Here is a 21149-nt window from a genome sequence, read left to right on the forward strand (position 1 = left end):
TGAACAACTGGGGTATGATCTGCAGGGAGGGCAGCTGCCTTTGCAAGCTAATTGGGAACAGCCACTTCTTGAGCTGCATTTACATCTTGCCTGCTGACACTAGTTCAGAATAAAGAGCTAATAGATTAGCTGGGACATTCTTTTTTCCTATCAAAATAGTGTAACTTTGACCCGCACAGAATCTCCACAGAAAAGCAGCTCCTTTTGGGGAGGTCCCAGACAGCAAAGCTTTAGCAGAGACTGGCAGTGTTGGCTGCCCCATGGATGGATGGATCTGGGGTTTGGATCTACTGGTTGCTATGCAGCCATGAACACTGAAGTAGGAGAATATTGCTTCTTCCCATGGAGAAGGGGCTATAGCAGTGCTGTTGAATTGTTTTACATGGGAGGATGAAAAGGCTGGAAAGTGGCCTCCTTTACAGAGGGAACCTTCCCTCTCTTCCTTTGCAGCCCTTTTGTTGCCCAGGCAGACACAAGACTCTCAGGCAGGCTTCAGTTTTTATGTTAAAACCACTGGGAAATCAGAGGCAGCTGGAAATAGCAGGTCCTCACTGAAGCAGCCTTGTCAGCCCCTGACTTTCACAGGCCCTTCCACATACCTGATCTTTGCCAGGCTCCACCAGGTAGGCAGTAACTGACTGGATGTTGGGTGCCTGGGAGTGCAACCATTCCAGAGCAGTAACAGTCATCTGTAGAAGACTTTCCAGCGTGCAGATGTGGTGGTAGGCTCTGCTGAAAGCACGAGACACTCCCTGTGAAAGCAGAATCCTCCAAATGAGCCAGACAGTTCGAAGTGACTTGGGGAATAAAGTTTGGGAAACATTCACACAGCAAAATGAAGTGAAAGGGTTGCAACAAGTTACTTTACCCACAATTTATAAAGCTGAAAAGTGACTGTGAAATGTCCCTAATCAAATAGTTCTCTAAAGCTCCAGAGTACCCGGTTCACAGGCAAGTCCTAAACTAGACCAAGTTGTTTTTCAGTGGTTTAACCAAGCTGACTGGGAATGTTGGTTTGCTGCGCTCCCTGCTGCCCAGATAGTGCATCCACACTGAGGCTGGTTCTGAAGAGCTTCCCAAAGAAATCTTAGACCGCTGTTGTTTATAATTATTCCACCATAGAAGAAATGAGGTTTCATGCTGCTTTATGGAAACAAACACAATTATGAGGTTCAGAGCTTCAGGAAAGAAAATCTGGTGTCTTTGGCCTTTGCACAAAATTGCAAGTAGTCAAGAAAAACTTAAATAAATTATTGATGAAGTGATACCTCATCATCAATTACAGAGAACATGCTAATCTATAAGATATTGATAAGGTATTTTGCTCACATCAGTTGCACTAGATACAGTAAAAAGGGCCCCATGGTTCTTTCCTTAGCTGTCCATCTGATTTTTACTCAGCTCAAATATTTGCACAGTCCCTACCCAGCTTTTTGAAGAGTGGTCTGACCAGCTGTTTCCTGATGGTGCCCACCTGATAGAACATGATCTCATGGGTCGGGAAGATGGTTTCCTCAAACTCATCCCGAAGAGTGTCAAGTCCTAGAATGCCAAAGGCTCTCCAGTGAGCATCATGCAGTGGCAGGACCAGGAATGCACCTCTTATATTCATCTCTGGGCGGTCTCTGTTCCAGAAGTGAATATTTCCATGGAGATGAACTCTTGAAACATAGATTGGCTTTCCCTCTTCCACAGCTGTGAAGCTGAACAATAAAGTTATCAGGAGGTTTTTGAAGACTAGCAGAAAACCCTTAGCAAAGCAATAAATACTGCAGCTTTTATGTCTCCCTGCTTTTTGGCATCAGAGAGGAAGGTGTCAGCTCCTTACTCTGGCCACAGCCAGGAATACCACATTTACCACCTGCATCCCAAATACTGTGGTAATAAATAAGGCACTTTTCATCCTCAGGACATTTTTAGAACATCAGCTAATGAATGTAATGAAAGGGGATACAGAAGGAAGCAGCAGTTAGTTAGAAGAGGTAATATGTAAAGAAAGAATCAAATCTGTCTAGCTCTTGGAAATGAGGAGTAAAGAGGCATGAAAGCTGTTAATAGTGTAAACACTAGGGAAGGAAAGGCATTGTTCTCAAAAAATATCCTGGGGATGTAAATTGGTGTAAGGGAATAAATTTTTAAAGAAGAAAATGTAGGCCCAATAGACTTTTGCTAAAGGATGAGATTCATTAGCTTGTGAGCTAATCTCCCCAAGGAAAGCAGTGAAATCCCAAACAAAGCAGCTGTAAGTAGACCATGCAAAGTAGAAGGGCATGGATATGATGATCAATCATTCCACAGTGGTCCCTGAGATTTCCTCTCTGGAGTATTTTATAAACCTCTGTTTCCAGTGCACCCCAAGCACAGCCTGGTAGCCCTACATTCCAAATATTTTTGAGAAAAAGGAACAGTTCTCTGCAGCTTTTCTTACCTTACTCCTTTCATGTCTCTGTAAAGTTTTTGGTTTAGAACATATGGAGCATCATCTGTGGTACAGGCCACATAGTGCAGGAGAAGCTGTCCCCGCTCTGGTGAGAGCTAGTTCTCTTCCAGAAGGGCAATATATGCACTGATCTTCTTGTTATCCCCATAGGCTTCTGCATCCTAGCAACCAAATGTTTCCCATTACATTATGTGCATTAGCTGTTGGCCATTACACGTATTTCATGTGCTTAGCACTTGTCTCATTCTTGCTGAGATGCTGTTCTGGGTCACTGATGTTTTATGTCATGCACCAACTGCTTGACATGTATGTGTCTGTGCTGTGATGGCATCTGACCCGTGTATTTTGTTACAAGCAAAAACATTTTGTATTTTGATTGGCAAGGAAAATTGATTTCATTTTTCCTGCTGCTAATGGGGAGCAGTTCCTATAAAAATAATCCTTAATTACAACCTGTGCCTAAGCAAAACTCCTATGAATTTCTTCTCCAATAGGAGGTTCCTTTGGAAAAATCAGACAAACAAGTGCCAGAGTTGCTACAGCTACAAACCTAAATATTTTAAGAACACTTCAAGTACTATGAGAGAATCACAGAATCATAGAATGCCAGGTTAGAAGGGACCTCAAAGATTATCTGGTCCAACATTTTTAGGTGCTACTATAGTTTATAAAAGGTGGCTCAAGAGCCTGTCAAGCTGAGACTTAGAACTGTTCACTGTGGGGGAATCCACCACTTCCCTTGGGAGACAATTCCAAGAAGTTTTGCTTTGGGGAGGGGCTTTAATGGTGACTACAAACATATAAAGTTGCAGCTGCAATTTAAAAAGTAAACTATATATCTACTACAAGTTATCCATCTTTGTCTCAAACAGTCTGGTGTGTTTCAAGTCAGCAGCTCTAAAACTAGAACTGTGGATTTCCAGATGTGACCTGAGACAGCCCTTCAAAAAGGGAGACATAAATATCCATGACATTATTTCTGCATTGGCAGAGCATGAACCAGAATTCCTGTATGGCAGATCTGACCTGTGACTTTCCCTGGATAACCACGGGCTCTCCTCAGCATCAGAGAAGAGCAGAAAAGTACCAGCAAAGCAGCCTCAGATCAGCTTCCCGTGCTACCTGCGAGTTCCACTCCAGTGCACCAGGATTTGAAGTCAGTGTCACAATCCCAACACAAGCAACTCTTGTGCTCCCTGAGGTGCATACCTGGGAGATGGCACTGAACACTGCCTTGTAAACTGGTTCCATGCTTGCTCGGCTGGTCTCAGCTGCTTGCTGGACACTGTGCAGCCACCTCCTCCTGGCAAGGCTCCGCAGACACTCCGTTTCACTTTGTTTCACCCTTCTGTTCAGAAATTGCACCAAATTATCAATAACTTCATCCTCATAGCCAGGGAGCTCAGAAGCAACCAACTCCAAGAACGTCTGGAATGCCCCTGGGGTAAGCTTCCCTGCCCTGCTGAGCTGTGGGTAACGGGAGCAGAGGTGTTCCTTTGCTAGTGGAAAAAACAGAAAACGAGACAGGGACAGTCTGAATCAAATGTTTTGCCTTTCATTAATTGTTTAATATTGTTGAAATAATTGTTGAAATTCAGCATAGTGCTGAATTTCATAAACGGAGAGCTAAGAAAACAAAAGCTCTGTTGAAGTAATACAGAGGTGGGGACAACCGTGCTCTGGAATCATCTGGACTGCACCAAGAGGTGTAGGTGTGGAGAAAAAGGAGCAGGAAAGCTTCTTATAGAAACACAAGGTTTAGAAGTAGAGCAGCTCTGGCTCACGGGGGTGCTCTTGCACAGCCTTTGGAAGTTGCAGGCAGCTTCCTGGCGTATGAAACCTGGGATTCTCTGGGTGCTCTGCCCAAACTGGGCTTGCCCGATCACGCTCCTGGCGCTGCCCTGACTAACACTTGCATCATTTTTTTCTGCGTCCTGATTTCAAATCCAGTTGGACCCGAAGCAGTAAAGGAAAGAGATTTATTTGTCAAGCTGCTTCCTCCTAGAGAGCTAAGCAAGCAAAGATATATAGGTCAAAGTGTGACTTTGCTGTTAAGCAGAGTATTTTGTGATCAATACACACAGAGGTCTATAAGGAACAGTGTAATAGAAAGTGCTTTGATGAATGTTGCCCAGGAACAGGCAGGGAGCTGCCCTGATTGCCTCCCAGTGCACCCAAGACTCAGATGTTTATGGAGCTGAGAGTCTCCTCCTTCCCCCACAGAACTCAGGGGGCATTTTATCACTGATTTCAGCTGTACTAGTAGCAAGTACTAAATGGCCCCATTCGTGGTGGAGCTGACTCTGAACACTGACTTATCCTGCCCATCATCTAAAGAACATCCAGTATTATTAAATCTAATTTCTGATTTTCTGACAGAACTAGGATGGAAAATGTTTTGATGGTATAAAAAAGTTGGGATTTTCACCTACACATTTTCCCATTTTCCTCTCTTTGAAGAAAGAACCCATGAAGTTGAACATGACATGATCAGTGCCTTCATTACTGAGACACAGCATAATGGATTATTTTTCCCATCATATCTGTAATTTTACACTTGCAAGGAAAATCAAATAATTCTACCCACTTTTCAGTCTGTGTTTTCATTCAGGAGGAGTGCAATATCTGTGAGCCCTTCCCTCAAAGCTGCTTGTTCCCCACTGTCTTTGAGAGATTAGGTTGAAGCAGCTAGAAATAGTTTGATGTTGCTTGTAGGTGGTATTGATTTTGCTGTGCTATCTTTCTGTTTCTTTGTCCTTTATTTTATGAGCCCTTCACAGAAGGGACTATGTCCTTCCATATTTCTGCAGTGTGTTCTGGCATGCTTTGATTCAAAGAGAGCTGTAAACTGCCCATTTCTGCTGTGGCTGTGCAGCCTGGAGACCAATAACTGCAGCACACCAGTGCACTCCCCACCCCACCAGCTGCCTCGAGTGAGCTAAAGGATAAAGAGATTTTGGTGGTTGACAAAATGAGCCATTTTTAGTAATGTGCAGCAGAACAAGCAACATGAAGTTGAGCATGGAGATGAATAAACCAGTCCTCTCCACCCAAGCACACATGCAGACATGTTCTTAATTGCTAATACAGTATTTCACCTAATGCCCACATGTTAATATGTATGAGCCTGCCAGACAGGTCCAGGTGAACCTGCAGCTCTTCTGTCTGACCCAATTCTACTCTCTCAAGGACCAAATTTGCTAAGTTTATTTGGAAAAATGAAACAGCAGAGAAGGGAGACTCAAAAGTTGTTGTCTAATTCATGAGAGCTGTGCAACAGTGTGGAGTGCTAAAGGCTATTTGAGATCCATAAGGAAAGCTGGAGTTCTCTCCTATAAGATACACTCCTGCAGGCAGCACATTAAAATGTACCTATTAAAAATACCTGGATAACACAAAGAGGCTAGACTAAAAGCACAAAATGTGTCTTCAGGCTTTATGTATGTTTTTCACTGCCATATCTCAACTACATATTGGATGTTACAGCTGAAATAGCTTTTTAAACCCATCACAATGTTCTGAAAGCACTGGGCTACCTCTCTGAGTGGGAATCTGATGCAGGGGGAGTCTCACACAGGAGGAGAGGATGGAGCTGTGGAGTAACCAGCAGGTCTGGATAACTGTTCCTTTTATGCATCACACCACCTGTGCTTATGACTGCTTGCAAAAACACAAAATGTCTGGTGCTTGCCAACAAATTCATGAGCACTGTTGGTGAATGGTTCAAGACCTACTGAGTTGACATCACTCTCTCAGAGTGGAGCTCTTTGCTTACCGTTCCTCAAGGCTTCTTCTTCCGTCCCTTCCTTGAGTGTGCTTAGAACAGCAACCACCTCTTCCAGGTTCAGAAGCCCAGATGCATTTTTATCCCACTTTTCAAAAAGTGCCTCCAGCAGCAGTTTCCGTTGTGCCATGCGAGAGCTGTGGTCAACCTGCAGCAGAGGAACAGCCAGTCTTTGGGAACTCCTGGGCAGTGCTGCTCAGTGGCTGCACACATATGGAAAATACAGTATCTCCTGTGGGCCAGGCCAGATCTGTAAATACACAGCTCAGACCTGGTGATGAATCATTAAACCTGAGAGTTATTTGGAACTGCTAAGCACAGCCAACAGTTCAGTTTTACCAAGCAGAATCAGCACAGCAGAGGGTTATTTCCCAGTGAGCAAACAAAGCCCATGCTGGATCTAAGGTGAGATCAACTCAGGCCAGTGCAAGTTGCCCAGAATACAAATGTCTTCTCAGCAAGAACTAACCACAGCCCTGTTAGTAACACCCAAAGATGTGATGGTTTGTATTTCCATACATTGTTTTTTTGCTGGTGCTGCCCCAAAGAGTGTGGAGTTCAAGCAAATGCGTGTCCAATTTGTCCTTCAAACCCAGTCCTTGCACAGCACAAGGAGTGGAATTCTCTCAAAGGCTGAAATGCTGGCAGTGTGTGTTGTGTTCAGCATGAGGACAGCAGAGCCGTCAGATCCAATATCTCACCCAAATTAGGTCAGCAGCAGAGGGAAACCAGAGAGACATCTGAGAAAAATAAAGCTAGAGAGGCTACTATGGACAGAGCCACCAGGAAATGTATCTGTGCTCTGAGATGATACAGGGCACCCTGTGCATGAGCATATTGCTGAAGGGGAATATGTTTTCTCAACACATGGGAAGAGCACCTTGTAGCTGAAACACAAAGAAGCATGTGCACAGCCACATGCAGCCATGCACATAGCATGACCTAACACACTTGTTTTAAAACCCTCCCCAAAACATCCACAACCTCATGTGCCAGTGCAGTAGGTCAGAGATCAGGTTCTCGGCTATTATAAAAATGAATAAGCAGAATGGAATATTTTTAGGTCTTTCACAATTAACTATCAACCTGTTGTTCTCACTGAGTCCAGCTCAGAACAGACAGGCAACCTCTTCCAGGATGAATCTGTCATCACTGGTAGAGCTAAGGGCTAGGGAGGGAGGGTCCATATGAATACAAAGGGGTGAAAGGTCTCTTGAAGGAACAGAGAACACAAAGCTGCAAGTGAACAGCTCTGGCAGCATGAGATGGAAAGTTGACTCTGTCAGTGTCTGTGGGCATTTGCTTGGTTTTTGTTTGATCGGATCAGCAAAACTTATCAATATTTACTTTTTGTAGCTGTTCCATTTTTTCCTCTTCTGTCTGTTGGTATCCTTCTTTGAGAAATGCAACAAGTCTCTTCAGAGTAGGCAGTGAAACATCTTCACCAACAAAGGTCTCCACGAGGTGCACGAACCGTGGCAGGTTGAGGCAGCTCTCATTGAAGGCACTCCTGGGAGGAGAAGCCCAACGCTCCTGAATCCCTGCCATGAGGGGGTGCAGGTCTGCAAGGCAGAAGGCACAGTGTGTTGTGGGAGCCAAATGCTGCCCTAAAGCCACGTGGCAGGTACCAACGCACTCCAGAAACCTGCGCTTCCTACCAGTGAAATCACAGCTGGATAGGGACTGGGCCTGTCCTGACCAACAGCCTAAATCTGCTTATACTTTTCTGATAGCATCTCTTCAGATTCATGCTCCAGCCCAGCATGGGTGCTGTCATACAACCAGGTCAAATCACTGAATACAAGGGAGCTGATATTGCTGTTACACAGCAAGTGACCTTCCAAGACAAAGCCTGTGCTGCTTTCCTCTTGAGGTCAACCTCAGGAATGAGTGTTTCTATTCTTGTCCAAACCTTCAGCTCTCAGCAGTACTGACATGTCTGAAGACTCTGCCAGCCACTCTGTCCCCAAGTGAACACAAAACATTTTGACCAAATACCTGGGAATTTAGTGTTTGCATACTTCCAGTCCTCTGGAATTTTCCTTCCATACCTGTGATTTAGGTCAGAAGTCAGAAAGTCACCTGGTGAAAGATAAAACATACCTTGGGATGATGCAAGGTTTTGACAAAGACACAAGATACAGCTTTTCTAAAAGCCTTTCAGTACACATATCCAAGCCACAGTTTTAAAGCAGATGAAAAGAGCTGAGATGAGCAGTCACCTGACCATGGCACTTCAAACTCCTGGTCAGCTTCATCTAGAGAATCCTGTCTGTCTGAGCATGCTGGACCTGCAATTTTAAAAAGAAATCTTCCGTGAGCCAGAGTTTACTAGTCTGGGCACCCTGCTGATTAAAATGTAAAATCTACCTCTGTGTCTTTGGAGTTACCCTTGTTATCAGTAGCTGTCTATTTTTACTGTCTGGAAATGCTGCTTCCTGAAATTCACCTGGTGAATGTTGCATTTCTTAAACCAGCTACAAATATCCATTTAAACAAGAGTAATAAAATACATTCTTTCCCAAGATTTGCTCAAAATTGGATTCAAACTGCTTGTTTCCATCCACCTTGCTCTCAGAGAGCGTCATACAACCAGACCATCATTTCTGCAAGGACAGGGTAGGAATCTGCTCTGAGGCTGGAAGCACTTCAAGCCCCCAACGATGTGGGATGAGTATCCAGGGACTGGCTGAGTGACAAGGCAGTGCTGTATGCTGGAAGTTCACCAGAGAAAGCTGTAGGTACCAGTGGGCTGTACCATCAGCTTTACAGCTCTTTAGGTAGTAGCACTGTCACTAGACTGCTCTGGCAGTCAAGCCCCAGTTCTCACAGTGCTTCAAACTGAGAGACACAGGAGTGTACTCACAGAGGAAGCCAGCAAGGAAGGTGGTCTTTCTGGTGTGGTGAAGAAAGTGCCTCTTAGGAAACACACAGTTGCCCAAACACAGCCTTCCTAGAACAGGGGCCTTTGTACACAACTAAGAAGTACAGTAGTCCTTTGGAAACACAGTGAGATATGAAAATAAAACATTCATGTTATATGTTCTCCTAATATATCTCCTTATGGACAATCACAGCCTAAAAAATCATTAAAATCATCTTTGTGCTCACCATGCTCAGGCTTCTGTCTTGTTATACTGATACTACACAGCACAAAGTTTCTCTTTATTATAAAAAACCTGCTGCTTCAGAAAGTCCCTACTTGAATTAATGTGTCTGCTCAGTGCCTTGAATGCAGATCACCAGCAAAGTGATTCACTTGCCATCCTGGGAGAGGAATAGACTCTGAGACCCTGACAGAAGACACCACGATGAGAAGATACCAAAGTCTTATCTACTCAGAAATCACTCACATACTTTCAATATGTTTGAAATGGATTAAAACCACACCTACAGTTAAACCAATCCAAATGTATATGTTGAAAAAGACTAAGGCCTTTGCCTTTACCCTGGTCTTGCAGAAGGTCCTCATCTGTTGGTCTTGTCTCTGAGCTTGTCTGCTGGTCCAACTGGCTGTCAGGCTGCCCAGAAAAACTCTCTTTTTCTGTAGGAGTTGTCTTTACAGCCTCTGCAACTGGAGCATCCATGTCTGCCAGAGCTTTGTCTTCTGAGGACATGGCTGTAGCTTCAGGTGTTGGTCCTGAAACGACGTTGGTTGTCTCTGCAGTCTGATTGTCCTCCTGACTGCCTTGTCCTTCTGAGCTAGGTTCTCCAGCTGAGATAACATCATCTTCCCTCTTTGTTTCTGTATCAGGCTCTCTACCCAGACTAGTTTCCTCTTTCTCCACCTGTTTTTCAGGTGCAGGTTCTCCATCTCTGCTGGGACTGTGCCCAGCAGAGGTTGATCCTAGGAGAGCTTCCTCTTGTCTGTCTGCACTTGCAGAGTCAGTTTGCTTCTCAGTTTCAGTGTTTTCCTGAAAACTGGATTCCTCACTCTGCATTGCACCTCCATCCAAACCACTGGCTTCCAAGTCAGTGCTTTTCACTGCAGACACATTGTCCACTTCCTCAGAAACTTCTGTTTGAGACACAACTGACTTCTCACTGGGTTCCTCACGAACCTTCAGGTCAGCAAGGCCTCCCCATAAATCAGCAAGCTCAATCTCTTGTGGCTCAATTAGTGGCCCTAAAATAGAAAAAAATATTGATGATAGTTTCCATTGGTTTTATGTATGTTTGTTATTGCTCTCTAGTATTGCATAAGAATATTTAAAGAAAAAAAAAGGAAGAAGAAAGATATTTCTTAGCAAACACAAACTATCTGGAAGCACCTTCTGAAAACACACATCTCAGAAACACAAACCTTCCAAATAGAGTCTTGGCCTGCACTTGTTATTGTTGATTACACCACATCTTTTGAGATAAATATCATGTTTCTAAGAAGAAAAGCTGTTGTTTGCCCTGCATTTGATCTTAGCAATTAAATAATGTCCAGTATCTTAGAAATATTTTACTTTCATGGTGATGATTCTCTGTGGTGTTTTTTCATCTTGCCATGTTCCTGGAGAAATTTTAGTGTAAACACAAAATTAACTTCTAATATTGCCCACTAGCAAAGCCCAGTTGTTTCAGGCCAAGCAGTCTGTCTTTATTCCTATTCCAAAAAGTACTTCAGAATTTTGCAGCAAGGAAAAGTTTTGGATGCTGAAATATTTCTGTACCTTGCATCACAATTTGCAAAATCTTTGCAAACTGTGGTGTAGAGGTCACCACATCCATCTGGGTCCTTTTTTAGGCTCTGTTCATTGCTTCTAACATTTCTAAACCACATATTAACTGTACAACATCATGTGACCCCCTAATGATTTAACCACAAATGAAACATTCCAGGTACTCACACTGCCTTGGGTTACAGAATCCCCTCTTGGCAACCCCTGGGTTCTTGTCATAGAATTCTACCAGCAGGGCAAGTGTTTTTTGTCTGTCTAAGACACCAACCTAGACAAAAAGATGAGAATTATTGGCTTTTTTTTTCCTGTGGTACTTGGGAATTACCTCAAAATTTGCAGCACTACAAAGGCACTGCTAGCTAAGAATTACCTGTGACTGAAAATTACCCATTACCAGAACATGAGTACAAATTGAAAATAATCTATTTCACAGAGGCAAAAAATTCTTCTCTGGGCTTAGCTGGAACTCCTCAGACATGTTGCTTTGCAGGCACATCCTCTTGCATATTCCTTACAAATTATAGTTGGATGATTGTAACCACTTCTGTCAAAGGAATTTTCATGCAAAGATCAAAGATTCAACATTTCACACTTTTAGGACAAATATGCATTGCCTGACAAGTGTTATGGAACAATTTTCACATATTATGGGCTGTGCTGTGTTATGTTAGTGAGTGCACATTATAGTTGGGTTTTGTGTCCTCTCGTTTCCTTTGAAGCAGGAGGGATTGGCAACTGCCTGGGAAAGGAATCAGTCCAAAAACCTGAGCTATTATGATAACCTCCCTAATTTCCTTTAAAAAAACATACACTTTTGTCCTTAGAGGTGAGGGAGGTATCAGTAGTTCCAGTGCAGAGGAACATGCAGATTTTATGAAGTCCTCGTTGCTCAGGGTGAGTGTATATAGACAATAAAAGCAGGAAAAGACAATTAAATGGGTTCTTTCCAATCAGGAAATGGTGAGTTTAAAAAGCAAATCTAAACCACTGCAAGTTTTCCATTTTATGATTAATTCCTGTTGTCATTATTTCAGTCCTGCCACCTTGCTAATCTCCCTCCCCTTAGTGAAATACAGTAGTTAATTAGAGAACAGATTTACTAAAGTTCATTATTTGTGGCAAGTAGCTTTCCATCTGAGTTATTGATTTCCTTTTCAAATTTTGCTCCTAAGGGCTGCAAAATGAAAAATTCACCAGCTTTTAATTCTTCATGAACTTTTCCTGCCCTTAGGCTGAAGAAATCACGGAAGAAGTTTGTTGCTCCTTTCAGTTGAATATGTTAGATCCAATTCTGCATCCATTTAGTAGATACACAAACACAGAATGTGTTTCTGAAGATGCTACCTGATCACTGCACAATATTTGGATTCTCCAGTCAGTATTTCCATTACACACACTTAATTTTCCCTTTTAATTTCCTCAGCCACAATCATCTGCTGGTTGCCTCAAGGCTGCAGCACTAAAGCAAGGCTTTGTTTCATTAAAAAGGTACATCAATCAATGAAATATTATTTAAAAGAAAATTAAAATGTTGGCTTTGGGATTCAGATCCTTTTTTGTCATGTTCAAATAATATACTTGGGTGATTTAGAAAACTCAGATTCTAGAAAAGGTTTTTTATTATTTAGATTAAATCATTTTGGGTTTATATATTGTTAAAAATAGTAAATTCCTTTCAAGAAATTACTGAATATGAATTAGGGTTATATTTTCTACCTTGTTTTAAAATTTCCAATCTATACAGATTTGCCAGAGACCTGTTATTTCAGGACCTTTTCCCTTACAACTGACCCTGAGAGGAATATGTCACAGTAAAGAGAGGAGCTTTAGAACAGCAGAACCACTTCCAAGGTCCCATACCCAGTTACACCACCTTTCTGGATTCGTAAGTTCACCAGGAAAGGTCATGTTGCTTTGTACTTGGTATGTCAGTGAGGAGGCTGATGAAAGGTTCCTGCCTGTCAGCCTCTGGTACAAGACAGGTTCAGCATCCACTGTAAATACCAGCAGGCCATCTGTGTTTGTACAGCTGCCCAAAACTTGTCTCCACCTCTAACTAGTGCCAGCTTTAGTGGCTGGAGAGTTGAAACACGTTGAGCCAATTTTCTTGTCACCTCAATATTGGCAGGTGATGATTCTTGGTTGTTTTCAGCAATGTTCTGTGAGTAACTCCTTCAGCAACACAGACCAAACCAGACTTGCCATTTACTCAGTAATAAGTCAGTGTTTAACCTCTTGATTGTTTTTCTGGAGATGTGATATGTGTATCTTGAACACCACAATGTGCTTCTTAGTGAGCGTGATGGGAAGAACAGACACTCAGAAGAGGTCAGGACAAAGCAGGATTTGTTGCTGCTGTACTGCAAGAGAGGTGATCAGAAGTGTCTCAGGCTTCACTAGTTGGAAAACTGATCTCTGACTAAATTCAGTTGCATTTAAAGATCCTGGGCTTAAAAAGTCCCTGAAAATTAATGTAGATTATGTTATAATGTATAAAAGAAACTAGACTTGATACCCATGAGCACAGAGAAACAAGAAGCTTAAAATTAACAGAGCTATTGCCTTTTGGGGCATTGGAGCAGTGATTCAGCTGGGTTGTGGCATTGCCTTGGAAAGTTTCTGCTTCAATGTAGAGTCCAGGCTATTGTGGCTGAGCTGCCATCCTTCTGGATGCATGCACTGGAAATCAGAATAATGATCATGTGGACACCTTCTAATTTGACTGTAATTTAAACACTGCTCTCTCCGCTCCCTGGCCCTAATTGCAGCTCAGGGAGGCAGCCAGCACGCTCACCATGCAGACTGGAAGAACTGCTACCAAACACATGGAAATGAGGAACTGAAACAACTGCTCTGCTGTGCTCTGCAGAATGAGCACCACAGGTACTGGATCCCATTCAGCTGCTGCGAGTCCTCGCTTTGGTTTGCATCTTTTCTCTTCCCCGTGGGTACAGTGCAGCAGGACTTATTGGAGCTACACAAAAGAAAGGAGGACAGGTTTAGAAGAGCTCTGTGGTCCACAGCACAGTTTAGTGAACTCAGTTTGCAGAGTAAGGCTGCCTCAGGGGCTAGAAACAGCACCCATGTTGGTGCTCTGCTGGTTTTTTCCTGGGCAGTGCTGGTGTCTGTGCTGATGGCTGCTCCCTCCTGTCATGTTGTGCTAGCAGTTTTGGCTCTTTGCCTCTGAAATTCCACTCGGATTAGTAGCATGGAGATGGTGATTACTGCCACAGAAATAATAGGAAGAAAGTGACATTCAAACATGAGAGAGAAAGAGGGATCCTTCCAAAACGCAGGGCAAAGAGAGGACTCAGCTTTATCTGTTACTCTACCCAGGAGGATACATTGAAGCTCTTCTTGAAAGAGGAATTGTAAAATGAAATGTCTTCTAACTGAGAAGTACACACGTTTCGTTCCCTATCCCTGAAAAAGCAGCTTGCCTGCTAGTCTCTAAAACACACCATTGCTGTTGAAACTTGCTATGTAATTCCATTCTCTAAGAAGCAATGACATGATGAGCATGACACTGCAGAGCACAGCTCACTGGATACATGCTGAAACATCACCAGGGAGTGCAAAATATCAGTTATGCAGGGGAGAAAATGGTAAGATTATGGCAACTGTTTGCTGTGTAGTAGCCAGCAACTGGCTAACTGGGGCATATTTTTTGGGTGAAGACCAAGTTTTTAGCAATAGCTTATGCCATTGAATCTTCAGCTTCTACTATTTACTGGTTCTCTAACAAGTCTAGCTTTTAATGGGGATGCAGATGTACTCAGGAGCTGAGAGATGGAGTTTAGAGCTGCTGAAAACCAAATGATGGCTTTTGAGTTCCAATTCCGTAACTGATTCATTTTATTTTAATTTCCTGCCCATAAACTGGGGCTGAAGTTCACAGTACTTTTCCCAGAGAGGTTGTAAAGATAGCTTATTTTGCATTTAAAATTTAAACTACCATGAGATTTATCAATAGAAGCCCTAAAGGTGAACAAATTAATACAACATAATTAATGCAATATATGTTACTGTTGTTAAGGTCAATCTATACCAGGTTATCTTTTCTGAAGTATGGATGAGTAACAAATTGGCACCCAAACATTCTGAACATGCTTTGGGAACAGATAATGACTAGAGGAAGTAAAGTTCATGGTTAATTTCTTCTCCAGAATCATCAAACTTCAGCCCCCAGTCATTACGTTAGGTCATAAAGTTTCTAATTAGCCATCAGCTTAAAGGCTATTGGCTGTTTCTGTGTCTAGGAACTATGAATTTGAGGACAAGGCAGCAGCTACTGTCCTCTAAAGTAAAGCTGAGTTAGCACAACATGAGTATCTGGAGTCATGGAGAATAAAAAGGAATTGGTGACCCAGAGAGATACCAAATTGGAAGCATCACCATATTGAAATTAGGTTGAGAGCTGCTTTGCTTACCTTTCCATAATCACAATCTAGGAAGAGATCAGCAAACATTTGCCTCCACATATCATGTTTTATTGCTCTTTGGAAGTCATCAGCACACTGGCAGAGGTGCTTCAGCATTTGTTGGAACGTGTCATTAGAAAAATTTTCAGTGAAGCAATAGACATACTGTGGGGAGAAAGCAGGAGTGTCAATGGTTAGTTTTCTTCAGGTATTTTCACCTTTATTTGAGCTCTTAAAAATCTATTGCCTGCAGTGAAATATCTGTGAATTTGTAGTTTAATCTGCAAATGTTCTGCAAACTTGGTGTGTGGGTGCTACACTGCTTTTGTTCCTTCTTTCCAAAGCAGCAATATCCTCCAGGCAAGCCTGGGCCCCTGCTGCACCAGGCTCTGCTCAAATGCATGGTGAACAGTTCACTTTTCATGTTCAGTGGTTCCTAGAGGCTGGATCAGAATCCCTCCTAGGAAATGCCATGGCTTAGGTTAGGTTATCTCAGGGAAGAGAGAAGTTCTCCATGGTTTTCTGCAGCATTTAGTATTTCTGACTTTTACTCCAAGGGAGGCATTTTTGAGCCATTAGTTCTTGCAGAACTGACAGTCACTCAATTCTCTAACACCACAAAATGTCCATTGCCCACAATTTCAGTGTTTAGGGAATCAGTCTGAATACAATAAAAAAAGGAAAGAACTTTTAGAAAATGTGCCTGCTGTCACCCAAGTCCTCTGACACTGGGAATACTACTGACTTGATATTTATTTTAAGTTCTAGCCTTGGAGACACTTTAACACTTTGGATTTATAGCCATGTGGGTTTTATGAGTAAAAGCAATATGGTTCTGAAAATGTGGTGTGCATGACATAAATAATAATGGCCATCAGAACAAACCACAATCCCAAAGCCTGCACTGAATTATTACAGCAGGTTTCTGGAGCCAGCCACAAGAACAGGGAGCCCAGACAGGGAAAAGGAGGAACCTGCCAAGCACAGGATGGTTCCTATTACCCCATTTTTACAGTGTGGATACCTGACATAAGGGCTAGGACATCCTGGGCTTTTTGAAATGCTGCACAGGCATTAACAAACTGAAATATTAACATATGTTATTATTATTCATGTCTATATTGCATAATTTCTGAGTATATGGGACAAGTGGAGAAGGGAGGAAGAGCAGAGAAGCAGCAGTGAACAGGCTGAGCACTGGCTGGTGGGGAAGCAGAACTCCTAACACAATGTCATGTTTTTTCTGCATTTCAGCGTAATGAGAGAGGATGTAGGTGGGTTGGAGAGAAGGTGGCAGATCTGGGGCTACGTGTATCTACCAGCTTTTCAGAGCTATTACAACCCAGAGCCCAGTGACAGATGAACCTTAAAGATGACAGCAGTTGGGAGGAGGCAGGTTGGACAAGCAACTTGTTGTTTTGTATGTCATCTTGATGACACATCCAAGGGCTTCTGTATTAATGCTGCTGTCTAACAGCTCCACAGAACATTCCTGAGGAGAGTGTTTGGCTATGTGGGCAGGAGGAACTATCACAGAGTCATGAGCTTTTCTTAGCTGCTGTGTGTAAAGCACTGCACACGTAATAAACACTCATTTATTTATTATTAACCAAGAGATTTTAACATCCATCAGAAGAAGGCTGACACACCTTCTTGCTATCCAGTGTGAGACCTCGTCACAGTTTGTGAACACATCATCAATAACCATGGACCTTTGCATTTTCTGCCTGCTGATCTCAATAGAAATCAAGGAAATCAACATGCAACCCTGACAAACAATCCAACCTTTAAAGCCTGATTCAGGCCCTACAAGGGCAATGTGAGTTTTTCCCTGGGGGTCAACAGCTTTGTGTCTGGCTGGAGGGGGTTCTGCATGTTAGAATACAAAGCCTGTGAAATAAACTATTAAGGACTGGTCTCTGGGATTTAAAGGCTTTTAATATAAGTGACCCCATGAGCTTGCTGAGAAGGATGTAAAAATTCAACAAATTCTGCATTTCTGCAGAAAAAACCCACAGCCCTGAAATTCAGCAACAGCAACAATGTGTGAGGTCTCTCTGCTGAGTTTCTAACAGCCTTTAGGTAACCCAAAGCTGCACTGAATTGAAGGGGGGAAAAAAGCACCATTTAATTTTAGGGTCCATTAAAAAGCAATGATTTCCACATGTGAAAGAGCCTAGACCTGTGTGGAGAAAGATCATCTCTGTTTTGGTGGATGATGCAAAGTGATGCACAGAGGTAAATTATAGCTGAGAAACAGCCCTGTGCTGAGAGCAAGGTCTGTGATTATGGAACAGCTCCCAAGGGAAGTGATGAAAGACTCATCATTTGATTCAATTAAAACTGGACTGGAAAAAGCATCAGAGAATATATTCTGAGAACAACATTGCAGGGGCTGGTAAATCACACAGCTTGACAGTCCATATCTTTTGTACTTCTGCTCTCTCATGTCATATTTTTAATTGAGTTAAAATAAAGAGTATACAAAATATATTGTAAAATATTTTTCTAATGCTAATGGAGCAGGAATTCATGCAGTGCTTCTACATGTTCCATACAGGTTATGGATTGATGCTTCATTTCAGTGACAAAAGCAATTCTCTGGGCTCCCATTATCCACAGTAGTTTTCTTAATTAAATGCAGTAATTCTGAGGTTAAAATTAAAAATACCTCATTTCATGCTTATAAAAGCCTTCAACAAGTTATCATAAAAATGCATCCCAGTACAAAATACCAAACATGTGAGACTCCTGAGAGCAAAGGAGGCACAAACATCACACATGGTTGCTTGAAATTAGTCTCTGCACAGCTGCTTTATACTCTGTTTTTAATTATTGTAACAGCACCCACTAGCACTGCTGCAATTGACAGTCTGTCATTATTTCTATTCTAAATATCCTTTTCCCAGGGTTAACTACTCAGCCATAAAAGTTAGCTTTGTCATAGGTAGAAATGGCTGGCAAAGTCTTGGCCTGGAGAGTTTCTCAGTAAACACAGTTGGAACTGATTTGGTTGTTTCCAAATTGATGAAGACTAGAGTCCAGGGCAAAAACACTAGAGCTTCTCATCCCAGTTCATCACTTGTTTGTTTTTACTATGGTTAATAGAACTTAACCAGACATAACAATACTCTGGGGACAGCACTAATTACCTCAGGCTAATGGTTGTACTGGGACACTGAATCTCCCTTGAGGAGCCAAGGCCAAATCTGAGCTCACAGGTTTCTCAGGACTTGGACACCCTAGAAGGGAATGGAGAGGGGTGTCCTAAACCCCACTGCTTCTAGAGTAACTTCTCAGAGCATGGTACAGGCTGCAGCTCTGAAGAAAGCAAAATACTTCCCCCTTGCTGGCCAGAAGGGAAGTGTTGTGATAGCAGAGGATGGATATGGACGTGGATGTGAAATGTCCTGATGCAACCAGTTACCTGAGATGCTGGAGAAGAGAAACCCTTCACTTTTTCATCTTAGCTGCCTCCAGGGAAATAATACTACTTTGTGACAAACATGATACTCTGAATCACATGCTCTTATTTCATTCCTCACCTCTTTGAATTGATCTATGTTTACTTTTTTTTCCAACGTGTCCATAATTTTCAGCTTCCTGACAGAGATTGCTAGTAAAAAATGAAGAGATATTGGTTTAGAAAGCCAACAGTTGTGGTTTTGCATATTGTACATATTTTTTGCTGGTTGTTATCTTTCATTGACTCTCTTTTCATGGTGGATTACATTTATGTGAGGTTACCCTACACAATAGCTGAAGCATCTAACTCTAGAGGCTCCCTAAATCTGATTCTTACTTATTTCTCTTACTGAGAATCTGCACTTACCTTTTCAGAACTGTATGGTCATAATCTTGACATATGTTGGTGCAAATTGCAATAGTTTTAACTGTGCTTACAGCTAATTATGTGAAGAAAGAAGTCATTTTTGGTTTAACAAACAGATAAAACAGCCTTAACATTCCAGGGACGTGGCTTCTGCTTTGCAAGAGTAGATTTCGAAAGTCAGTAATTTTCCCAAGATGCTCTGTGGGAATATTTTTATTGATTATGATATTCAAAACTATCTTCTGGTCAGCTTCTGGGCTGCTATAATGGAACTGAGGAGGTATGTAAAATGTTTACATAGATTTTTGAATGAGGTCTTTGAGACATGGCATTTCTTTTGGGATTATTTTCCTGTTCATTCCTCTACAATATATCAGGAATAAAGAGAAAATTCACCATAGATTGCATTTCTCTCTTGTTGCTTAAGACATTCCTAAGCTGTACATTATCTTTATTCAACTACAAAACAAAGCTTAATGTTCCATTAGTGTATATTGGATACTATTAAATTAAATACATTAAGACATGGAGCTGGACTGTTGCTGGAATAGGACATGAAGCACCTCCACTGCCTGTAGAGCAAAGATCTGGACAGAAACTTCCTTCTCAGCCTCATTTCCTAGTATCTGTTCATACTGGAGACCCACAGTCAGCACAGCAGGAGCACAGGGCTGTGTCTGGCATTCCCACAATGTGCTGCCAGTCCAGGGGGATTACTCAGAGGAACAATTCCCCAACACAAAAAGGGCTGAGCAAGGGCAGGCTCCAGACAGAGGTGACTTCAGCTGCAAGCAGCAATGCACTCTGGAGGGTCCCTGCTCATCCCATCCCACAGTTTGCCTCAGAATCCAAACCACAGAAATAAAAATAAAGGAGACACTGAAAACTTACCTTCTATCACTTCTATGGGAGTAGAAGGAATGAACTCTGGAAAAGACTTCAGGGCACTCTGAACCTACAAATCAGGGTAATAGTCAAAGGCCTGTTTCATGCAGACAACAGTAGGCAATTATTAAAATAAATGACCCAGAATAATTAGTCTTATGGGCCAGCAATGCTCCTTACCACACAGAGGTTAGGGCCTGTTAAATGTGGACCTTGCCTGTGTTGTCCTATGTGTAACCACAGGACAATTTCCTAGGGCCCTTGTGTGAGTGTGAGAAAGATGCTTGTACCAAGAGATGTAGGAGAATTGCTGCAAATCTCATCTTCTATGAGCTGCAGAATCTGTTTGTATGAGTCACAGGGGTAGAAAGATTTCATGGAGGCCACAAGAGAGTAAGAGTGGCTGCCCTGGGCCCTTTGAATTGGATTCTGAGGGATAACCAGCTCTGCTGAGGTATGTATCCAACATTCAGCTCCCCTAGTTACCAGTGCAAGGGGTATTTTGCCACTGACATCCACTCTCCACGTTTTGAATTGAATGGCCAGCTCCTCCTTTCTTATCTCTTTTATCCTAGACTTCATCTTTTCCTCCTGCTCCCTTTCCTTACGTTGTTTCTTTGCCTCAATCTTCATCCTGGCCAGTCTGTAGGACATGGGAATAAGGTTTAGAAAGATACCATCATACATATATTTAAAACAGATTATGCCTACCCTGAAGAACAAAAGGAAAGGAAATAACTTCTTACTGGAGTTCTTGTCCTTCTACTACAAGCATATTTTTTTCCAAAGAATGACTAGTGTGACCACTGGACTAGATATCAGCAACCTGTGTTCTCAGAAGGCAGCTCCAAGGAGGTGAGAGTGTTTAGATTCTGACATGCATCATTTCCTGAAATCCAGTGTAATTCTGCTTCTGAATAAATAACCTCTGAGTGTCAGATATGTGCATGAGGACAGAGTCTCTTGCAGAGTGTACAGCAGACATTTAAGGAAAAATGATCTGTGCAGCTCTCCTAGTTTGTGTAGTTTCAACAGTGATGAATTTTACCTTCATATTTACAATGCCATTAATCATTTATTATTTAGATGTCCTTCAGTTTTCTTTCAATTTCAGCAG

General features: G+C 42.3%; 1 protein-coding gene across 1 annotated transcript in view; it reads right to left on the reverse strand.

Annotated features, from left to right (window-relative positions):
• The window catches only part of EFCAB5 (EF-hand calcium binding domain 5), a 30155-nt gene that overhangs the window by 4469 nt on the left and 4537 nt on the right, over nucleotides 1-21149 (reverse strand). Inside the window, 13 exon segments of the mRNA XM_009993208.1 lie at nucleotides 595-752; nucleotides 1475-1703; nucleotides 2429-2601; nucleotides 3650-3939; nucleotides 6216-6372; nucleotides 7572-7786; nucleotides 8447-8515; nucleotides 9673-10350; nucleotides 11063-11162; nucleotides 15325-15480; nucleotides 18861-18931; nucleotides 20039-20102; nucleotides 20519-20675. Coding sequence (XP_009991510.1) covers nucleotides 595-752; nucleotides 1475-1703; nucleotides 2429-2601; nucleotides 3650-3939; nucleotides 6216-6372; nucleotides 7572-7786; nucleotides 8447-8515; nucleotides 9673-10350; nucleotides 11063-11162; nucleotides 15325-15480; nucleotides 18861-18931; nucleotides 20039-20102; nucleotides 20519-20675 — 2517 coding nt within the window.

This window comes from Chaetura pelagica, unplaced genomic scaffold (assembly GCF_000747805.2).
Source record: "Chaetura pelagica isolate M959 unplaced genomic scaffold, ChaPel_1.0 scaffold72, whole genome shotgun sequence".
Taxonomy (NCBI): domain Eukaryota; kingdom Metazoa; phylum Chordata; class Aves; order Apodiformes; family Apodidae; genus Chaetura; species Chaetura pelagica.